This window comes from Glycine max, chromosome 8 (assembly GCF_000004515.6).
Source record: "Glycine max cultivar Williams 82 chromosome 8, Glycine_max_v4.0, whole genome shotgun sequence".
NCBI classification, from domain to species: Eukaryota; Viridiplantae; Streptophyta; class Magnoliopsida; order Fabales; family Fabaceae; genus Glycine; species Glycine max.
Genome location: NC_038244.2, coordinates 11,953,673 through 11,976,044, shown reverse-complemented (window position 1 = coordinate 11,976,044; position 22,372 = coordinate 11,953,673). Strand labels below are relative to the sequence as shown.

At 32.1% G+C, this 22,372-nt stretch overlaps 2 protein-coding genes across 7 annotated transcripts; one reads left to right on the top strand and one right to left on the bottom strand.

The window, feature by feature from the left end:
- Positions 1-105: 105 nt before the first annotated feature.
- LOC100305670 (uncharacterized) lies at positions 106-2,310 on the bottom strand. Of its 2 annotated transcripts, XM_041017573.1 has the most exons (3): positions 1,869-2,310; positions 1,044-1,450; positions 106-403 (listed from the first exon to the last, which is right to left on the bottom strand). In XM_041017573.1, exons 1-2 carry the CDS (start codon positions 2,230-2,232, stop codon positions 1,074-1,076), a joined length of 741 nt encoding a protein of 246 aa, XP_040873507.1. In that variant the 5' UTR covers positions 2,233-2,310; the 3' UTR covers positions 106-403; positions 1,044-1,073.
- Positions 2,311-10,662: 8,352 nt separating this feature from the next.
- Positions 10,663-22,372, top strand: LOC100819577 (E3 ubiquitin-protein ligase makorin). 5 transcript variants are annotated; one of them, XM_041018197.1, is made up of 10 exons: positions 10,663-10,868; positions 11,543-11,618; positions 11,718-12,478; positions 12,887-12,956; positions 14,901-16,652; positions 16,896-16,933; positions 17,168-18,236; positions 19,070-19,271; positions 19,796-21,535; positions 21,628-22,372. In XM_041018197.1, exons 1-5 carry the CDS (start codon positions 10,858-10,860, stop codon positions 15,342-15,344), a joined length of 1,362 nt encoding a protein of 453 aa, XP_040874131.1. In that variant the 5' UTR covers positions 10,663-10,857; the 3' UTR covers positions 15,345-16,652; positions 16,896-16,933; positions 17,168-18,236; positions 19,070-19,271; positions 19,796-21,535; positions 21,628-22,372. The 5 variants fall into 5 exon arrangements, with proteins under 5 accessions (XP_040874131.1, XP_040874130.1, XP_014634469.1 ...); XM_041018196.1 differs by having other exon boundaries at positions 17,129-17,361; positions 18,122-18,236; positions 19,070-21,535; XM_014778983.3 differs by having other exon boundaries at positions 14,901-16,933.

Below are 22,372 nucleotides of genomic sequence, written 5' to 3'. Positions count from 1 at the left end.
ACGAGAGGTCACTGACCCAGAGGAATTTTTCTAGTCCCTGATATTTCATCATCCTACCCCGAAATTGCAATGATCATAACTCTAATTTAAAAATCAGAAATTGAATTTTCCATGAAAACATCTCCAAAGACTTATGATAACTGCCACAACTCAACTCAAGAGTTTTCAAATTTCAAGCTACAGCAAGTATTAGATTCAACCACTAGTCTCTAATTTCCACAGAAAAAATTTCACATGAGGGATTCCTGAAAGTTTCAAAGAGAATCCAATTGAACCAGAAATACAATTATGCTGACATGTAGTAAAAATTTCTAACCCATAGCAGGACACCATCCTCTGCATAGAGCACATAATCATTACCTGGTTCCTGAGGAATATTTCTAATTCCAGCCTTTTCCTCGGCCTACCCAAAATTTCATTAGTCAATTCCAATTTAAAAATCAGAAATTCAATTTTCCATAAAAAAGAAAGTCCAAAAACATCAGAAATTGAATTTGTAAGCAACAAACAACCAGAATAATACTAACAGATTCAACCATAAACCACACACAACTTAGACTTGTAAAAGCTAAACTCTATTTTCTCAATTAACCACATTAGAAATTGAAAGTTCCAAACCAAAGCCAACTATACCAAATATTCAGCCAAGCTAACAAACAGTAAAAATCCCAAATTTATCAAAAGAAGCCATCCTAAGGACACCATCCTCTGCATAGAACAGATAATCAGTGCCTAACTCCTGAGGAATAATTCTAAATTTTCCATGCCAAAATATTTTGAAAATCCCTAAATTTTGAATTTTACATGAAAAAGTCCAACAACATCCTTCAGTTTTTCAAGCTACAAACAACTACAAGAACACTCGCAAGTTCAACCACAAACAACCTAGACTTACACCTTGCAACAGCTACACTCTATTTAAAACAGTTCCAAATTGAAGCTAACTATGCCAAAAATTGAATCAAGCAGACAAGTAGGAAAAACTTAAAATTTATCATCAAAAGAAACCATCCTCATCCTCATAATAGATAATCATCCATTACCTCTACAAAATACAAAACACCACAAGCCAACTAAAAAGACCCCACAGTCTTAAAAGACTCATGAACATGCCTCAACACGTCCTTATCTCTGTTCCACTCAGGAGTAGGAGCATTGACAAAATGTGCATAGAGCTTGTTCTTAGCACAAGTCACTGAGATCAAGCTATGAGTGCCAACACCATCAATCTCATACACATAGTACAGCTGCCCCTTATCATCCTTCACCTCCTCAGAGGTCACACTGTCAGCATTGCCAATCAGGTCCTGCAGGTCCACATCAGACAGTGCCAAGTTGTTCAAAATCACATCCTTTGGCGCAAGTTGGCGAAACCCGGCGAGAAAAGTGAGGTACTCTTTCTCTGCCTTCTTTCTTGGGTTATAAAACTCACTGTCCGTTCCATTGGTACCTATGATGATGCACATATACAATACGTGTATTAAGATACATTCATATCGAGACATGTATAAAAATTCATAAAACGTAATGAATATATACTTGCAATTCTACAAATCTAAATTAAAAACATAGACATCACTAAAAAAAAATTATAAACCTAATCATAAATTATTTTCCTATTATTTTCAAATAAGAATAGTACTATCAATTTCATTCCTTTCTTGAAATCATCCATAAAAAGAATAATTTTGAAATTTTAGTTCTTCAATGGACAATGCTTCCATGCTTATATATTATACAGAGACATATATCATGTTCTTATATTGAAATTTTCATTTTTTTTTTTTCATAAGCTCGGATACTTCAAAAATACGTATGAGTATCAGTATGAGATACGTGAAGCAAATTGAAGCATCAGTGATTGGTACCCTTCTCGACTTTAGACACCAACCGTTCCTTCCAGCCAGCAGGCACGTCGTAGACATACTCAGCAGAGTCCTTCTTGCTGGAGTTGCCACCATACCCGCCGTAGTTCGCGGCGCTGGCGGCGGTGCCATAGTAGACTTTATATGAGAGGGACTCTTGTGCTAAGGAGGGTGTTGGAGCGGAGGTTAAAATAGTGGCGATGGCGGCGGCGGCAGTTAAGGTTGTTAAGGGCTGTTTGAAGGGTAGTAGAAGAGGATGCTTGCATGATGGGGAGTGTGGTGCTGCAGAGGATGGTTTTGGGGTGGTGGTTGTGGCGGCTGAGGAGAGAATTGCCGATGGTGATGAGAACATGGTGGTTGTGGCCATGGTGTGGTGGATATGTAGCTGTGGAATTGTTTTTGTGTGTTATTGTTATTGTTGTCCATTGAAACATGGGAAGTGTTTAGATCTTTTTCTTATCCACCAGAAGATTGAGGAAGTAGAGGATTGGGCTTATGTGGAGCCTGACCCACTGAAATCTTTGGGGGCTACCAATAGGAGTATGCCATGTAAGAAATCGGAATGATAATTGGCAAAATGTTGCTGATGTGATGTGAGTTTATGTAAACTAATATGGTTATGAAAAAAATTAAATGAAATAAAAAATAAAATTTTAATAAGAATTAAATTTATAATTCTTTATTCATATAATAGATAATAAATTTTTAATATATTTATCTTTTAGTTAATTACTTTAATATTATTTTTTATGTATCATTCTTCGATAGTTATGAATTTTTTTAAAATTATTAAAATTTATAAATTAAAAAATATTTAATATATAATTTTTTTTAATTTTATTTTATATCATTGATATGTTATTATTTTGAATAGTTTACGTATTTTTATTTTTATTTTATCAATTTACAATTAAATTTCATAAATTAATATATAAATTATTTATATTTATTTTTTTGTAAAATAATTTTAAAATATTTATTATTTTTAATTTGATTATTTACATAAAATTATTATTAGACAAGACAATAAAACATTTATTTTTCTTAATTAATTATATTAACATTATTTTCCATGTATCATTAGTTAAGAGTTATTAATTTTTTTTTAAATTATCAAAATTTATAAATTAAAAATATTTCAAATAGAAATCTTACTAATTTTACGTAGATATATAGAAAAAAATTAATAACTCTTGATGAATAATACATAAAAAATAATGTTAATGTAATTAACTAAATAAAATAAGTGTGTTTGTGATTCATTATCTTGTTTATGAATAAAGGGTCATATTAAGATACTTTTTTTATTTCATTTAATCTTTTTTTTCATATAAGCATCATATCAGCATCAATATGGACATCAAAGTCAAGGTCTAACTCTGGATGACGAAATATCAAAATTGTTTATTTTTTAAAATAGATGGATTAAATATTTTGATTTATAAATAGGGGATCAAAACTATAGATTCAAAATTATAAGAGAACTAAAGTCATAATTTAGTCTATACTATTCTCAACAGTAGTTATAAAAAAATGAATATGTGTTTTCTATAAAGAAAAAAATGAATGTGTTAAGACATTCATGACACTGTTTGAACTTTGAAACATATGGATATATATATATATATATATGGAAGAGGAAGAGGAAAGAGTAAAAAAAAATCTTGTTATCCTAATTAAGTATGGTGATTTTTGTTCAATTCTAAATACTCAAATACTTATATTTAATTTCTACATATAAAAAACTAATGTGATAAAAACAAAACAAGATTAATTTTTTTTAATCACAATATTGGTGCAAAGTATCCACCACTTTTCTTGATGATTAATTTTCGTCAGAAAACCTTATTGGTCACTTTTAATGGGATCTCCCTGGCTAATCATATTTTTTTTCATTTACAAGGCTCAACCCCAAGACCTTACTTAAATAAACCAAGTCCAATGCCACAAAGGCTAAAATATGTTTAAGATCTCCGATACATTACTAAATTTTGTTTTAGATCCCTAATAATTTTTTATTGTTTTGAGTCTCTAATATATTAAAAGATTTATTTTAGGTCCTTGTTGTTAGTTAAAAATAATAAGTGTTATAAGATTGTAGATTATTTAAATACCCAAATTACATTACCTACTCGTTGTTTTTTTTTCTATTTTTGCCCATGCTTCATTTTTTTTTGTTTCCATGTTCCTCTTCTCTTTTCTATATATCTCATGAATATGTTCTTTTTTATCCGTAAATATTAGGCTCCGTTTGGAGTGGCTTTCATTTTTCAATTTTGAAATATTTGAAAATAAAACCTAGTTTTTGTTTTGAACTTTTAATTTCAACTTGGATTTTGAAAACTGATGCAAAATAGAAAAGGAACTTCATAATCAATTTCAAAATCATTCTCAAATTCTTCCGAAGTATCTTCAACAATAAAATTTTGTAATCCAAAAAAATGTCAATATGATGGACTGGCAAATGGTGACCAACGATCGCGATTGTTACTAATAATCGACGATCGCGATCAACAACCAGCGAACAATGACCACAATCGTTATTGGCAATTGGCAACCGCGATTGCTAACCAAGATTGTTATCGACGATCAACGACCAACTACTGCAACTGTTACCGATGATCAACATTTATAATCGGTCCTTATTTTACAAATATAAGTACAATGATTGCAAAATAGATGCAAATTTGACTTTACTGAATATGGCTCCCATTTGTACAAACAATCATCAAGACCTCCTTATTAGCATCCCTCTTAAGATTTCCAACTTTCTTATTGAAAGTATGTTGTGTCCATGTGAGATTTTAGTGGAGGTTAAGCACTAAAACCTAATCCGTTAGAGGTGTTCTATCTATAAATTAAAGGTCATAGACCATAATATATTAAATTAATATTTTATCTATCAATGAATGTAAATGTGTGTGTATTACTCAACTATATGATTTGGTGTATCTGTATATATATTTTAAATCTAATAATGACTCATGTAATTTATAAAGTGACTTTAATAATATATATTTTTATTGTTTGGGCAAGTAAATGCATTGGGCAGTTGAAAAAATGGGTTTGAATGGATTTTACTAGGCAAATTCAATTTTTGATCTTTTGCATCCATCAAAAACCAAACGTTCCTAACAAACATAGAATGAAATTAGGCCCAAGCCCATATTGTATTGCTTACTTAAAAGAAGTACTTTTGGCTAACCCTAAAATATAACCACTAGATTTTCTTTCTCTGTTGAAATCCTAGAGCCGCTCTCGCCTATCTCGTACCTTTCACCTCTTTCTCCTTTCATCGTGTTAAATCTCTTAACATGACTCACCTTTTTTTGGGTTTATAAACCAAAATCCTCGCTAAATGAGATCAAGACGAACATCAACTTGGCCTTGATCGGGAGATTCTGAAGATGGATATTCAAGGTTTAATATTTTTTCCTCATCAGGTTCTAATAATCCAATTGCTTATGATAAGATTTTTTTTTTCTTTCATTATCCATCAACTCTAGTCTTCCATTTTTTTCTATGTGGTTACTTATTATTTTGCCTCACTTTTCATTTATGCAAAATTTCTCAAAGCTTGTTAATGTTAGATAATATGTAGGAAAATACTCATCTGGAAATTGTCAACTAAGCAATAACTTTCTCATATGTGATTTTTTATATTTTTGTGATGGCATATTCAACGATTCAATGCTTAGACATGCATAAAGTTATTTTTGGAACATGGGCTACAAATTTGTATATTCATTGTTGATGGAGCAACCAATTATGAGGTTTGATTTTTTCACACACACATATGTATCTTAACCATTTTTGTTGGTGTTATACATAAACATTTTTTTTTGTTTTTTTTTTGTTGTAGGACACTCATCTACTGGTACCTTTTGGTTGATGCACTCAGTGAAGCTATTTGATTTAGGTAAAGAAATTTCCTACTGAGGTAGTAAACTTGTAAATTTTCTAGCTTGCATAAATATGTTTTTTCTATTTTTTTTTTATTTCCTATATTTTTTACATCTAAGTGTATATTGAAAATGCAACTCAAACATACAAACATTTTGATTCTACAATCATGGTGTGGTGGTTGAAGAGGTTAAAGATATAAATGTTCTAGCATTTTTCCATATTAATGACGTTCAAATAGTAGAAATACTCTTAATCATTTCATTTAGTGGTCGAGAAGACTCATTAAGTTTATTTTACCTAAGGTATTTGTAATCAATTATTTACTTGTGTTTTTCTCAATTTATAGTCGTGATGACTTAATAATGTTTACTAATATTGTTTTACCTTTATTGTTTAGCCCTGGCCACATAGCAAAGATGTTCCACACGAAAGGTCTAAACCTCAAGTTGATCTCGTTGAACGTTTATTCATGGTAGCAAACACAATTAAGCATCCTATACAACTACAATGGAATCCAAATGTACTAGGCACCCTTGTAACACATCATTATATATTGAGCAGAGGAACCTCTTGGAAGTATATATGGGCACAAATATGCTTAACATCTCAGCCATACAATTCTAGTTTATGTAAGTACATTTAAATTGCAAATATACTAATTAATTAAATATCAATTTATTGTATTTAACATTTATTACAATATCTTAGGTATCTACATTTCTTATGTACTGATATGGAGAATGCACATATTTATGGATTCATGGACCCATTATCCTTTCAGAATGATGGGAATAAGATAATGAATGTTCAAAGCTATTTGCAAATTAAGCTACATGAAGGCAAACATCAATTTTACTTAACACCTTACTTGTATTCGTAAGTTCTAGTTTACAATTTATTTCAAATTATGTGTTATTAGTTACTAATTGTTCTCCATTGTAGGAGCCACTAACAATTGTTGATACTTTGTCCTAAGCAAACTGTTGTGGTGTTATTGTGTTCATTATACAAGAAGTATATCAACCGAGAAATGAGAAACATAGTTAATTCATAAGCTTTTATTTCTAAAACATTTCCTTTCTCATGTATTTATAACTCTAAAACCTATAATGCAATTCACATGATTATTTTTTTATGTTAGTGTTATGGACAAATATCAAAGGTTAATGGTCTACATGGCTATACAACCAACAAATAGAAGGAAGCATACATGGATTTTATCTCGTGTAAGTAGTTTTAAAATCGAATATCCATTAAAAATTATCCTATGTAAGTAGTCACTAATTTGATGTTCATTTGTAGCAGTGCGAAACACAACTTGGAGGTTATGAGTGTGGATATTATGTCATACACCATATGATCACAATTGTCACAAAATATTATTGATTCATGGAAAAATGTAAGTCAATTTTCACAAGCTAGATTAATTATATTTTGTTTTTAGTTCTTGAGATAATATTTTATTATTTGTTTCTTTTTAAATTGTAGACCTTTAACAATTCGAGTTCAATGCTTTTGGAGAATATTGCTAACATTCAACAACATTGGACAATTTTTTTCATGAAGCTGTCAATTTGTAGAATGTTGGTATATAACCTAAGTGGTTTTTTCATCTTCATCATATAGTGTGTTAAATGTTCGTGAATTGATTGGGTAATGTGTAACATGATGTATTGTACAACAGACTTTGGTTCAAGAGTCAGACAAAAAAGTAAGTACATATCTCCCAAATACATGAACATTGAACTAAAGCAAAAAATATTTGTTAATTGATAGATAAGACTTAGGACCCACATATTTTTTTCATATAATAACTTGGGTAGCACAAGTTCTTAAATAACTGGAACAAAAAAAATCATCAATAGTAATACCAAACTAATGAATGTATCTCCAATTGAATTACTTTCAAGACTTCATTTTGCAATTGTTAGAAATAAGACATTTGATTTAGTTTAGCATTTCTTTTGTCGATATAGAGTTTCAAGCTATCATGATGAGACTGAGCTTGTTACTTTCTAGTAGTGGCGTAAGCAAACACTTCTAGTGATGAGTCTATGAGGCCTAAGAGAAAATTGTAACAAAATGTTTAGACAAATGTGAATGAGGGTCCAGAGAGGAAAAAACATATTTGATGTTCTTCTGGTGCTTCTATGTTTATCCTTTTCTAGGACCTCATTCAAATTTGTCTCAACATTGTGATTTTATTTCTCTCGAGTCTCTAAGATTCATCATTAGAAGTGTTTGCATATGTCAAATATTAGGAAGTAGCAAGTTCAGCCTTATCGTGATAGTTTGATACTCTGTATTTGCAAAATAAATGCTCAACTAAATCAAATGTTTTTTTCCCAACAACTACAGGATGAAATCCTAAAAGTAATATAGTTGTTGATGCATTCATCCATTTGGGACTACTATTGATGGATTTTTCGTTCCACCTCTTTCAAAACTTTTGCTATCCAATTTATCATATGAAGAAGATTTGTGGGTCCTCAAGTCTTCTCTATCAGTTGACAAATGCTTTTGCTTTGGTTCTATGTTTATGTACAAGTGAGACATGTATTTACTTTTTCTACTGACTCTAGAACCAAAGCTTATTGTATATTACACCATGTTACACATTATCCAATCAATTCACAAACATTTAGCACTTAAATCTTTGGGATGCTTTATATAAGGTTATGGTAAATGTATATGTGTTATGTATATTAAGGTTCAACGAGTATAGTAGAATTTGTTTAAAATGTTTGAGTATAATTTGTTTACAATGAGTAAGTACTAAGTAGTGCATTTGCTATTATAATTTGCATTGTGTTGTCTTTTATGTGGGTGTGATGTCTATTTATAGGAAGAAAAATAAATAAAATGTGCTATATGAAAATAATTAGTTTGCTTATGGCAAAAAGCCATCTAAAAATGGTTTAAAACTATTTATTTTTTAGATTGATTATCTAAACAAACACATCTTAAATGATAATTGTTAAAAATAATTGAAAACTAATATAAAAAAGTCATGACTTTTTTAAGATGTGACTTTTTAAAATGTTCATACAATTGATTTAAAATGTCATTTTTAATTGATTTGTTTAAAAATTCTGGTATGTAGTAGTGTTAGTTTAATTTCTCCATGATATCTAATTTAAGAAAAAAATCTCACAATTAAGTTATATACTTAATTAATTAATTAGTATAAAGTGTTTCACATAATAACTTTTAAATGTGTTTTTAGTGTTGTTTCCCGTAATTGTACACTTTTACCTTAAGAATAATTATTTTACCCATGGAGCAAATATCTTAGTACATAAAATATATAATTTTCTTACAAATTAATTGTGGTGTGCTAAGAATAGTTATTCTATTATGAAATAACAACTTTCATCTGTGATGACTTTCTCACATAAAATAATAACTTATCTCATTTTTCACATGCATAATATCTTATCTTGTGAAAAAAATACTAGTCACATAAAATAAAATTCTAATAACTTAGTATCAACACTCTATTTAATTCAAACAGTAGCATATATATATATATATATATATATATATATATATATATATATATATATATATATCATAAAGCTTCTATAACTTAAACAAAACCCGTTTCAATCCCTTTAACTTTGCAGTAAGTTTTTTCAAGTAAAATATCAAATGATTATTTTTCCACATATGATAGCTTATTGCAAATATTAGGATGTCTATTTTTGAAATCCACAAATATCTCTTCAAGCAAAAATCTACGAAATTCTAAAATATAACACACCTTGCCAGATTAAATTCGAACACAAGACAGTCACTGTAATTTCAAAATTCGAAAGCCTTCTCTAATCAATTTTTATCAAACATTATTATAAGTAGTAGGCCTATATGTATAGGTTTCAATTTTGTTGGAACTACGTACTTAAAACATTACGTATTCAATTTTTGAGAAATTAATTACCAAAACTGTTTTAGATTTAGGCTCCGTTCAGGTGGTTTTCCTTTTTTAGTTTTAAAATATTTGAAAATCAAGTTGAATTTTGAAAATTCATGAACCAACTTGATATATATATATATATATATATATATATATATATATATATATATATATATATATATATATATATATATATATATATATATATATATATATATATATATATATATATATATTAAATTCATATGATTAATTATTTAATTAATTTCATATTATTTTTCGTATGGAAAAAATATATAAATAAAATCTCTAACATAATAAAAAAAATTTAAATCAAATTGAGTTAATAAGTTCAACCCAACTATTCACAAATTTGAATCTAATTGAATTAGAACTAAGCAAAAAGGTTCATATTAAATTTAAATCAAATTACAAAATAAACAAATTCTTATCAAGAGAAGTTTAATTAAATACAATTTGACTCAACTTAATTCCAATCCTATTGTCATAATGTACAAGTTTTTTGTATTTCTATTATAGCCACTATAAAAAATCGAATTTGACTTACAAAGTAAACAAAGTCAAAGTAAGTATATAATATCAATTCTAGATGGAAAAAATAATTATTAATATTCCAATACATTTAGAATTTGTTATTCATATTAATATATTGATGTTCTTCAACTATTATTGGAATATTGATAATTATATTAACAATCGTATATGATCCATATTTTCAATCAGTAAAAAAACTTAATGATTAAGATTATTTACTTCATTCTTCAAAATAAATTTCTCATTTTAGAAAACCCGGATCCTGAAGAGTCATATCTGAACCAACTTTTAATCAAATAATTAACCGCGTAAAATTATTACAATGAAAAATTAATTAGTAAAAATACTGATTTATTTATTTATTTATATGATACGCTAACATCTCCAAAACACGTTTTTTGCGTAAGTGGAGAGAGAGTGTGGTGGATGAGCTGGCTTTACGTTCGCAATTGTAATTTAACGGACCCCGACACACCGCCAAAAAACCCTCGTACCCGGTTTCAATTTCAAACAAATGGGTCGCACCTGACCTAGGTTTCCACCTTCATATCTTTGTCCCTTTCTCTTCTCTTCTCACTCCTAAGAATTCCTCAATTCTTACTCCATCACCCCACCATGTCCAACAGGTACTCATTTTTTTTCCCTTTCCACCAATTCTCGCTTCGATCTCTTTTATTTATCCTATGACCCTCTTTTCGATTTTGCGTTTTTTTGGCTGCTTCGTATGTTTTGGTGAGGAAACAGATAAAGATAAAATAAAGAAAAAAGAAGGGTTCTTTTTTGTTGTTTGCCGTTGTTCTTTGGTGTGGTGAGATGATGAACATTTTGTTACTCTTTTGTGTGTTGGGGCGCCTGTGTGATGGATCATACAGGCCATATTCTTGTGCCACTTTTTTTTTTTCTTTTTCTTTTCTCGTTTTACTGATTGGAAATGTTTGTTTTGTTAAAACACAAAATGTGATCAATTTTCTGTAAAGTTGGGTTTGGGATCGTTATACAAGGTGAATTTTGAATTTGAAGTTTAGTTGTTTTTTTTGTTATGGTAATGGTTCATTTGACGTGACTTGAAAATTGTGTTAGAAATTGGAATTCTTGAATATTAGTGAGCATGGGGATTTTGATTAGTTTGATGTATGCACTCCCTGTGTATGTTTTTAATTTTTCTATTGAATTTTTGTACACTCTTGATTTATTAATTAATAATTTATTTAGGGGTTTACTTATTTATTGAATTTTTGTAGACTTTATCTTGATTAATTTATTATTTTGTAACTTATTTGAAATTAATGAATTGTCTTAGGTTTTGCAAGTTCTATGCCCGTGGAGCATGTTTGAAGGGGGATCAATGTGATTTTGCTCATGAGAAAAAGGATGATGTAAGTTGTAACTCTAATTCTGGTTTTTGCGTACTGTGTTTACCCCCAATGGATCTTTTTTGTTTACTTTCCTACTTTTGTTTCTTATGTGGAGAACAGATTTGCAGCTATTATCAGAAAGGATTCTGTGCATATGGTAGTAGATGCAGATATAAGCATGTCAAAGCTTCCCAACCGTCATCTTCAGCAAATGGACGCCATTCTCCTGTTTTGGATCCTGTGGTGAATCATATCACTAAAGGAACATCAAGTTGGGTTCTGAAGGCTGTGAAGTCATCTTCATCGGACAAGCGTGCAAGGAGCTCGCAAAAAAAGAATCCAGCCTCTCTTGGAAATGATGTTGGTCAATCCAGTACTAGTAGTGCTATACCATCTGAACATTTGTTTTGTGCATTTGCTGCTGCCAACTGCCCCCTTGAAGATAAATGTTCTCGCATTCATGGAAATCAGTGCTTATACTGTAGAAAATTTTGCTTACATCCTTCTGATTGGAAGGAAAAAGAAAATCATTTGAGGACTTGTGAGAAAAAGGGAAAATACCTTAAGGCTTTGGAAGATAGTCAAGAAGTAGAGTGCAATGTTTGTTTGGAACGTGTTCTGTCCAAACCTAAACCAGCTGATTGTAAGTTTGGGCTGCTTCCTGAATGTGACCATGCTTTCTGTTTATCCTGTATCCGCAATTGGCGTAATAGTGCTGCCCCAACATCTGGAATGGACATCGGTAATGCTGGCACTGCTAATACAGTCAGAACCTGTCCTGTTTGTCGCAAACTATCATATTTTGTCATTCCAAGTGGTATTTGGTATTCTACTAAGGAAGAAAAACAGGAAATTATCAACAACTACAAGGCAAACTGCAAGTAAATTTTCTCTACTCAACTTCCCCTTCAATTTCCAGAAATTGATTTGTTTTTTGGTTACTGGTAACCTTTTGAGCTATGGTTAATTAATCAAAGATGCTTTGGAGGGTGGTTAGTTGGGAAAAAATTCCCTCCTTTCCTCATCTCTATATGCCCACTCCTACTCCCAATCCCCTTAACACCACACAACAATCAAACTCTCCCAAGCTACACAGAAATGTGTGCACGCACAGTATCCTGATATCTTGTGATGTTGACGTGTTCACTCTTCGCATGTTCCTATTGATGAGCGCAGTTTATGCAGAGTATAGTTATTTGGGTGACAACAATCTGATTATTAATGAGAACAGGGCCAATTTGTGTTAATATTTGAAACTTGAACTTACCTATTTTTGCTTTTCTTTTTAGATTAATTGATTGCAAGCATTTTAACTTTGGAAATGGGAATTGTCCATTCGGGGCTAGTTGCTTCTACAAGGTATCCAAGTTACCATCTCTTGTCTCTTGCCTGCTTTAATATTTTTCTTGGTCAAATTTGATTACCATTGTTGTTAACTAATTTGAGTAGCATCATTTTTTGGAGCAATGAATTGCACTCCGCCATGCTTCTCCTTTCACTTAAAGTATATTTATTAGGTTGCATGGCTCTTATGTCTTCCCTAAAGCCTTGAATCAGTTGTTGAATTTGATTTTATATAATCATATTTGTGGGCTCACTATCCATCTTGGTTAAAAAATCTACAACATTGTTTTGTCTTATCTAGCACAAATATTGTTTTCATATTTATCTTATTTGAGAGCTTGAGAAAAATGAGATAGGAATTTCTGAATGCTAATGCTCAAGTGTTAGTAACCCAGCAAAGCATCTGTTTATATACATGATGAGTACAATTTACTAGAAGAGAAATTAAAACTATAGCTTTAACTCCTAAGATACAATAAATTCTAATGATACATGAAAAGGGAAGCATTATTTATATTCTATTTCCAACACTCCTACTCAAGCTTGAGCGTTGAGATCAAAAGCATCTATCTTGTCACAGATATAAGAAATCATTGGTCCTTGAAGAACTTTAGTGAGCAGATAAACCAATTAATCATTTGAAGTTAGCAAAAGATGTGCTGATTTCTCTAGAGACTGTCTTCTTAGAAATAAAAAGGCAATCGATCTCTATATGTTTGGTACGCTCATGAAAAACTGGGTTAGATGTAATATGAGGAGCTGCGTGATTAAACCAAATTAGTCTCAGTTCCAACCTCACAATTTTAGCTCTTCAGTGATTAGTCTATTTGTTTTAGACATTAGTTCACAAGTTGTGAGAGTCATAGCTTGATTTTCTGCTTCAGCTTTGGACCTTGCAACCACATTTTGTTTCATGTTTTTTTTTTTCTTTCCATGAAATGAGATTCCCTCAAAATAGAACACAATATCCAAAGGTGGATCTCCTATTAGGAGACTCAACCTTGCCTGCATAAGTATAGACAATAATCTCCTTATGCCTTCTGTTCTCAAACAACAATCCATCCTTTTACTCATGATCCTTCAAGAAATATCAAATATCTGACAACTGCATTCTAATGGTCAACTCTGGGAGAATTAAGGAATTCACTCACCACACAGACAACAAAAGAGATGTCTGGTCTTGTTACAATTGGATAAGTCAAGCTTTCTTCCAATCTCCAATATCTACTTGGGTCAGAAAATAATTCTCCTTGGTCAAGAAGAAGCTTAACATCTTGTTATATGGGGTTTTCTACTAGTTTACAATTCACCATTCCAATTTCTTCAAGAATATCAAGAGCACAGTTTTTTGGGAAATATCAATTCCAGACCTTTTTTTTTATCAGCAAATATAATATGTATATTAATTGAGTACCAGGGGTACTAAAAGGTACAAGAAACTACTCAGTGTTGATCCCGATACTAAATGCGAGTTCTCTGAACCACCAACTGAGAATGAGTAAAATTACTACAACTGGGTTTTTTTGGTTTTGGTCAGTTCCAGAAGTTCCAGTGTTTGGTTTTTAGAATTTTTGGGTTTTGATATTAGGTATTACTGTATTAGGTACTAGCATATGAACTACTTTGTTGTGTTAGTGTACTACAATTTGTATTATGTATTATCTTTTATTATATTTATAATTAATAAAAATATAATTGAAGAGATAATGAACTATGATTTGGAGCCATACTGGATCTGGCTGTGGTTTGTTTCATTTGATTCAGGAAGTTCCCTTGTTTCTAAAATTTTAGTGGTGGTGGTTCAGTGGTTATCTTGTTTCAAACTTGATGGGAGACATGGACTAAATGATATAATAGAGGGAGTTGTGATTATTTTTTGAAAGACTTCTTTTTAATCTGAGTTAGCCTCAATTTGTTTCTCCTTTGACCTTAAATAATTCTGATATCTGTTGATTTCAGCATACAGTGAAGCCTGGCTCTTACACATGGATACATCACAGGCCACCACCTCAGTGTAGACAGAACCATTTTGATATGTATGACATGTTGGACATGCTCCAAGATGTTGACTTAACAAGTGCAGAATATTTTTCCATCATGAGGGGTTCAGACTTTTTTGATGATATGGATCCATTTGAGATGATGGATATATCTCATAGGCTTGCTGGTGACTCAGGTCCTTGTTTAGGTCTTTTTGATTCTGATGAGGAGGACTTGGATATTTTTCAGATGGCTGCATTGTCGGAAGCGCTTGCTTCTGGTGTGGATGATTTTGGTCCCGAAGATATTGGTAATGAAGATTTCAATCCTATGGAGGCTGCCTTGTTACCAATGATGATGCATTCTAATATGGAAGATGAAGATGATGATGAGGAAGAAGAATACAGTGATGAAGACTACTAGATTTTCTTAGTTCATATAAATCCCGTCTATAAACCAGTTATTGAGGTAGTTTCTTTGGCAGTATGGTATCCTATCATTTTGCTTTGACAATTATTGGGGCAGGAACTTCAAGATTTATTCTAGTTTATTTTGCTTATACTCATGCCATGCTTATACCCGGTGTTCGTGATCTGATTCCATTTTGTATATTTTCTAATATCATGCTATTAAAGAAGAGTTTTGGCTTGGTCTTGTCTCATTGCAGGTTTTGAATTGTGATTGTGCTATGTATAAATATATGGCTTGTTATTCTTGGTGTTGTCAGCATATGCACTAGTCTTTTTTTTTTTTGAATTTGTTTTTTGGTTGTTCGGATGAGCCATAGTTAAATAATATTGAAAAAGATTGCTTAGTTTTATGAGTTTAGTATGATTTCCACTTTTCTTTTGCTTTTTTTAATATGTAAAATACCATTTATTTAAAGCTAACTCTTAAAATTGATTACGAAAAAGCAGGGGGGTCTTTCATCTAAAACACAGGATGGTCCAGTCTCTTCCCCATGCCACACATGTGGGATCTTTTCTTTTTCCTTTACTTGGAATCCAATAAAAATAAAAATCATACCCGAATGTATTTACTAAGTTCCAAAATATCTGCAATAGTACCAATACGCTTTTCTTCACAGATAAAATAATGGATTAAGGATGCATCTTTTTTTATTTTCTCATGCGAAAAAAATCATGCATCTTGATAGCCCGAGTTAGCAAAAATTGATAGGAAAACTCCAAGGATGATCTTGAATCTATTTCCTGTTATTAAAACAAAGTTGGCCTGGGACATGTGTCGACTTCTCCTGCAACAAAGCATCCTATTGCCTTCGGCCACGACATATATTTCTTTTTCTTTTAAAAACGGAAGAAGCAGAAGCTTCTAGACTGCAAAAAAATAGAAAGAGATGCTTCTTTCTCTAAAGTCGCATCATTGTATTTCCTTTCTTGCATCTTCTTCCCAACATTCTTCTTCACCTTTCCCTTTCCACTCCTTGACCCTCTTCCACCATTTTCTTCTGCATTTTTTATTGAGCATGGACACAATTTTCGTAAAAAAAATTGAAAACCAGCAGCCATCCTTCTCTTGTGGCTGTATCGCGACCCCGATCTGTTCTCCTTCCCCAAAATCGCCTTCACCAATGAGTAACTTGGCGGACCAAACACTGTCGTCGCCGCTCAACAGCGACTTCCTTCACCATCGTCTCCACTGAGTAGTGACGTCCTTCACTGCCGCTGCCGCTGAACAGTGAGTTCCTTCACCACTGCATCGGTACCATTGGTAAGTTTTCTCATCCTTTTTTTCACTTTCACCTTTCTTATTGTTACAGGTATTTCATATTTGTTTTTAATTTCCCTCATTTTTGTTTAATGGATTTCTTGATGTTTTTCATTTGAGAAATCAAAAGGGTTTTGTCCAACAAGAAGCTGTGCGTATGTGGTGATTCTCGTCCATCTTTTTCTTCTTTTCATTTTCACTTTTGTGATTCTAATGTCAAAGTTTCTTGATGTTTTTTTATTTTAGGAATCAGAAAGGTTTCCAGCAGCAGTAAGTAGTCATGGGTAAGTGCAATCGGTTCCTTTCATTTTATGTTATGCTTTCTACAATCTCCTCCTTTGGGTTCTTCATCTTGTGTTATGTATATATTATTGAAGTTTTTTTTCCTTTTTTTTGTTTCAGAAGTTAGAAGCTCTATGAACTAATTAAACACCCATTGTTACTTACTATCACTTTTTCTCAATGTTGTTGGTGCTCAGCTCAGTTGGCTGAGTCTAATTATTGTCAGGTTTGCACAGGTGTGATAAGAGATGGAGCCTTAAGTGGATCAATTGCTCAAGGCCTGATTTCAAGAGAGTTACATTATCACAAGAAGAAAAAATCATTATTGAACTTCACTTCTTTCTTTTTCTTATTTTTGCTGGACATCCATTTTTTCATTAATATAACTGCTAGATGTTGCAGTTTTTTGAATATCTTCCCAGTCTAGAAGGTATGTTGTCTTAGCTTCCTTTTAAGAGTTATGTGAGTTCAAATATCTTCCTTGTGAGATATGGCTTCAGCTCTGTGCATCATTATAAAATTTCACTGACATAATCACTTTGTGTATATTAGGACTGTAAGACTACTTAATAAGTATGAGCTACTTTTTTATTTCCTATCTACCACTTAATAAGTATCTGGAGCTATTACAACAAATGCAAAATCTTCCTCCTCCATTAGTTGAGTTACTTTTTTATTTCCTATCTGTATATACAAAGATTTTATATATATTCATAAGATATATGATCCTATGCATTGAATTAATTTCAATTTCAGGCTCAATTAAATCATTTATTAAGTTTTCGTAAATGTTGGTACATCACTAGAAACTTCAATTTCAGCATAGAGGATAATATTGCATTGTATTAAGTTTATGGAATAAAATTAGTTTATGACACCTCTTAGAAGAATCCCAAATATGCAATGATATTTTCTCTATTTTTTTGTTCTTGAAATTTATGATCAATTAATTACCAGGCAAAAAAGCAGAAAGTGTATCAATTCAATTCAAAAGGAGTTCTGAATAAACACATTTAGCTTTTTCTTGTACTTTAAATTTATGTGGCTCAACAGTAGGCTTGTCTTTGAACCTCTTAAACCTTATCGACAGTCATCTCTTATTCTTTGTACGGCATCCCAAATATGCAATGTTCAGTTATGCCTCTTAAGTTTTTTTAGTCCTTACAATTTGTATATTTAATTTATTTCAGATGAGTCACTTAGGCTAAAGCATGCTGCTCCCAGCCTTTCTAACCATGGCATTTGCTGATCGTAGCACTCATGATTCCTAGTGATACAATTTTGGTCTGACTTGCCAGATCAGTGGTAAATCTCTTTTTTATTTATAAGTTTATCATGATGTTTGACAGTATAGTCCCGTTTCATATCTGTCATATGTTAGCTTATAGGTACATTTGTTATTGATTAATATTAATATTGTATTATTGTTTCTCCTTTTCTCTACTGAGATCCATCACTCTATCTTGGTAGTGTATGAGATTGTGTAGTAAGACCTTTATGGTGCTGACATGATATTTTGATTTTAACTCCTTTTATTCTACTACAAGTTCTCTGCAACATATTTAAAGGGGTGAAACATAGCACTCATCATGCAATTATTGAGTCGTACCTTTCTTTAACATTGCTGAGAGTGACATGAGTAATTTCTTATACAGAGATTAATTAGTTTGACTTCCACGACAGAGAGCAACCACCCAATGTTTTTACCTTTGAAGACTGATTTCATGGATATTAGGATAGTACAAAGTTGATCTTGAGCTCAGTTTTTCAAGCCAGTGCCAATAGTGATCCCTAGCTAAACATCATATGCCGCACATCATTTAAGAAATTTGTTCAATAATTAAAGATATTGCATTTCCTCTCATTTCATACTATGTTATTGTTGGCATGAATAAGCTAACATGCATTATCATATATAATTATATTTAACATCCACATATATTATACTACTCCAATTTTAATGTAAAATGGACTGTGTTATGACACAAAGAGATTGGTTAGTTTCCACTGAATAAGGCCATGATTGCTGAGATTAGAAAGCCAGAAATAATATCTATTTTCGCAAACTTTAACTTAGTCCAATAAAAAAAATTGACATTGGAGGCCATAAACTACTTTTTGCACCATTTTTTTTACAGGGTTTGCCATTGTGCTAGATTAACAATGTTCTTAAAGGGTGGATATCATCGTCCGTTTCTGGCAAGGTTGAATCTAGAGAGAAATTGCATTGACGGCATTTAGGCTTTCATTGATTCATCATTCTGAAAGAAAGTAAACTGGGTCAGGAGCGGACTGCAGATCGGGTTGCGTCTTCAGAGTTGTTTAGGGCTTGTGGACAAGGTTTTTGGCTTTGTTAAAACTCACGTGCAGTAGTCACGTGGGTTTTTAAAATTTTACTCTATTGGTTTTTAAAACATCAGAGTCAAATTTTTTGTTTTTACTCTATTTTTATTTTTACTTATGGACTTGGGTTTTCTTCTAATAGGCCCAACAGTAGCATTTTGACTTCTACTTCATGCAACTTTTCAGTTTTCCAGACCATTCTAGAACCTCTTAGCATTTCCACTTCTACTTCATGCAACTTTTCAGTTTTCAGGATCATTCTATAGTCACCACGTAAACCCTTTCCTCCTCTGATTCTTAATCACAATGTAAACCCTTCAACCCTTCCCTCCTTTGATTCTTAGTCACCACGTAAACCCTTCCCTACCAAAACTTTCCAGCCTTCTTTGTCCAGTGCCTTTGTTTTTTTACAGTAACAATTTTTTTTCTTTCTTTTGTTTAATACTCCGCCTTCTTCGTCCATGTCATATGTTTTATACCCGACCTTTCTTATTATTCTATTTTTTTTTTTTAAATCACAGTATGGCAAATGAGGGATCATCAAATCCTTCTAGCACTGATTCTGGATGGAAATATTGTACTCGAGGACAAGGAAATAGTTGTGTATGCAATTTCTGTGGCAAGGTTACAAAAGGTGGAATTACTAGAGCAAAAGAACACTTGATGGCAAAGCCTGGCAATGTTGCAGCCTATGCCAAATGTCCCAAAGAAGTTAGAGAAGAACTATGGGGATATTTGAAGGATACAAAGAAGCAAGAGAGTGAAACATTTCAAAGGATGCGTCAACATTTTCTTGAAGACTATGGTGATAGTGATGAAGAAAGAGCTCTTGATGAAGGGTTTGCAAATATTGTATCAAGGAAAAGCATTACTGTAAAGAAAAGCACTTAAAAGGGTTCAATTGATCTTTTTTCAGAAATCCAGAATCTGCAATTGAATAAAAGAAAAAAGAGAAATTAAGGCAAGAAAGCATAAGGCAGTCATGTGACAAGGAGGCTACTGCAAGGGTTCATCAATACATAGCTCGATTTTGGTACCAAGCTGGCTTGTCTTTCAACCTAGTCAAGCTGCAAAGCTTTCACAAAATGCTTACAAATGTGGGAGCCTTTGGACCAAATTTGAGGCCTCCTTCTTATCATGAGATAAGAGTTCCACTTCTGGCCAAGGAGTTAGAGAACACAGAAATTTTGTTGAAAGACCAAAAGGAGCTATGGGGAAGATTTGGATGCTCAATTATGTCTGATGTATGGACAGACAGAAAACAGAGATCTATCATTAACTTCTTGGTGAATTGTACAGCAGGGACAATGTTCTATAAATCAATTGATCCATCCAATTTTGTGAAATCTGGTGAAAAGACATTTGAGTTGTTGGACTCTATTGTGGAAGAGATTGGGGAGGAAAAGGTTGTCCAAGTTATAACAGGCAATGGAAGCAACTATGTTTTGGCAGGTAAATTTCTTGAACGAAAAAGGTCACATTTATATTGGATTCCTTGTGCAGCCCATTGCATAGATTTGATGTTGGAAGACATTGGTAAGTTGCCATTGATAAAGAAGACAATTCTAAGAGCAATATCCCTTGTTGGCTTCATCTATAGCCATTCAAGTACTTTGAGCTTGTTGAGGTTCTTCACCAACAAAAGAGAATTGGTGAGGCATGCATTACTAGGTTTGCTACATCCTTCCTCACATTAGAAAGGCTCCATAAGGAGAAAGGCAATCTTAGAAAGATGTTTGTATCAGATGATTGGACAAATAATAAATTGTCCAAGGAAGCCAAAGGGAAGGAAGCAACGAAAACTGTACTTATGTCAGCTTTTTGGAATAATGTGCTCTATATACTTAAGGTGATGGCTCCACTTGTGAAGGTGCCGCATCTTGTTGACAGTGAGAAAAAAACCAGCCATGGGTTATATTTATGAGGCAATGGAGAAGGCAAAAGAAGCTATAAGGAAGTCATTTGAATATAATGAAAGCAAGTATAAAGAAGTGTTTGAAATTATTGACAGTAGGTGGACTTGCCAACTTCATCACCCCTTGCATGCAGCTGGTCACTTTCTAAACCCAGATTTATTCTTCAGCAATCATTCTATGGAATTTGATTTTGAGGTGGTAAATGGATTGTATGTATGCCTTGAAAAATTGGTGCCTGATCAAGAGGTGAGACAAAAGATTCTTACAGAGCTACCATTTATAAAATGGGTGGTGGTATGTTTGGAGCAAAATTTGCTATTCAACAAAGGAGCATTGTCTCACCAGGTGAAAAAAAAAAGTTTTCTTAATTCCTTAGAATTTTAGAGTGTTACATTTATTATTTTAGCATGACATTTCTTTGGATTTAACTTTTGTAGCGCAATGGTGGCTATCATATGGATTGTCAACTCCAAATTTGCAACACTTGGCAATTAAGATTTTGATTTTGACATGTAGTGCGTCGGGATGTGAATGCAATTGGAGTTTCTTTGAGCTTTATTAATTAGTAATTATATTAATAGTTACTAGTTAATATTTTCTTTTCTTAGTTGCTCATAATTTTTTTTTCTCATATTTGTTACATATTCATTCCAAGAAAAGGAATAGGCATGAACACAAAAGACTACACAACTTGGTGTATGTCGAATGTAATCAAGCATTGGTTAAAAGATACAATTATAGAGATGAAATTGATCCAATTTCACTCAATGATATTGATATTCACAAGTGGCTTGTGGGGCAAATGGATGGTGATGACGAAAATGATGATGGCCTTCCTTGGGACGTAGTTTTTGAGGAATAGACAGCCAATGACGTATACCAGGCAAAAGACTAAAAAGAAAAAGGAACCAGAATCCCTTGGTGTTGAAGATGCTACACCTAAGACAAAAAGAGGCCAAGTGAGAGGATCTTCATCCCTTAGAGGAAAAGAGCAAATGATTAAAGTTGAAGATAATGCAGTCTTGGAAGAATCTGAAGAGTTACAAGGCATTGATTTTGGGGACTCAGAAGAAGTTAGCTTTTAGCTGTTTTTAGTTTTTTTTATTATATTGGGAAAGGGGCAGAGGAGAATGAACATATTTTGTCTTGAACAATTTAACTTTTGAGATAATATTATGTTAA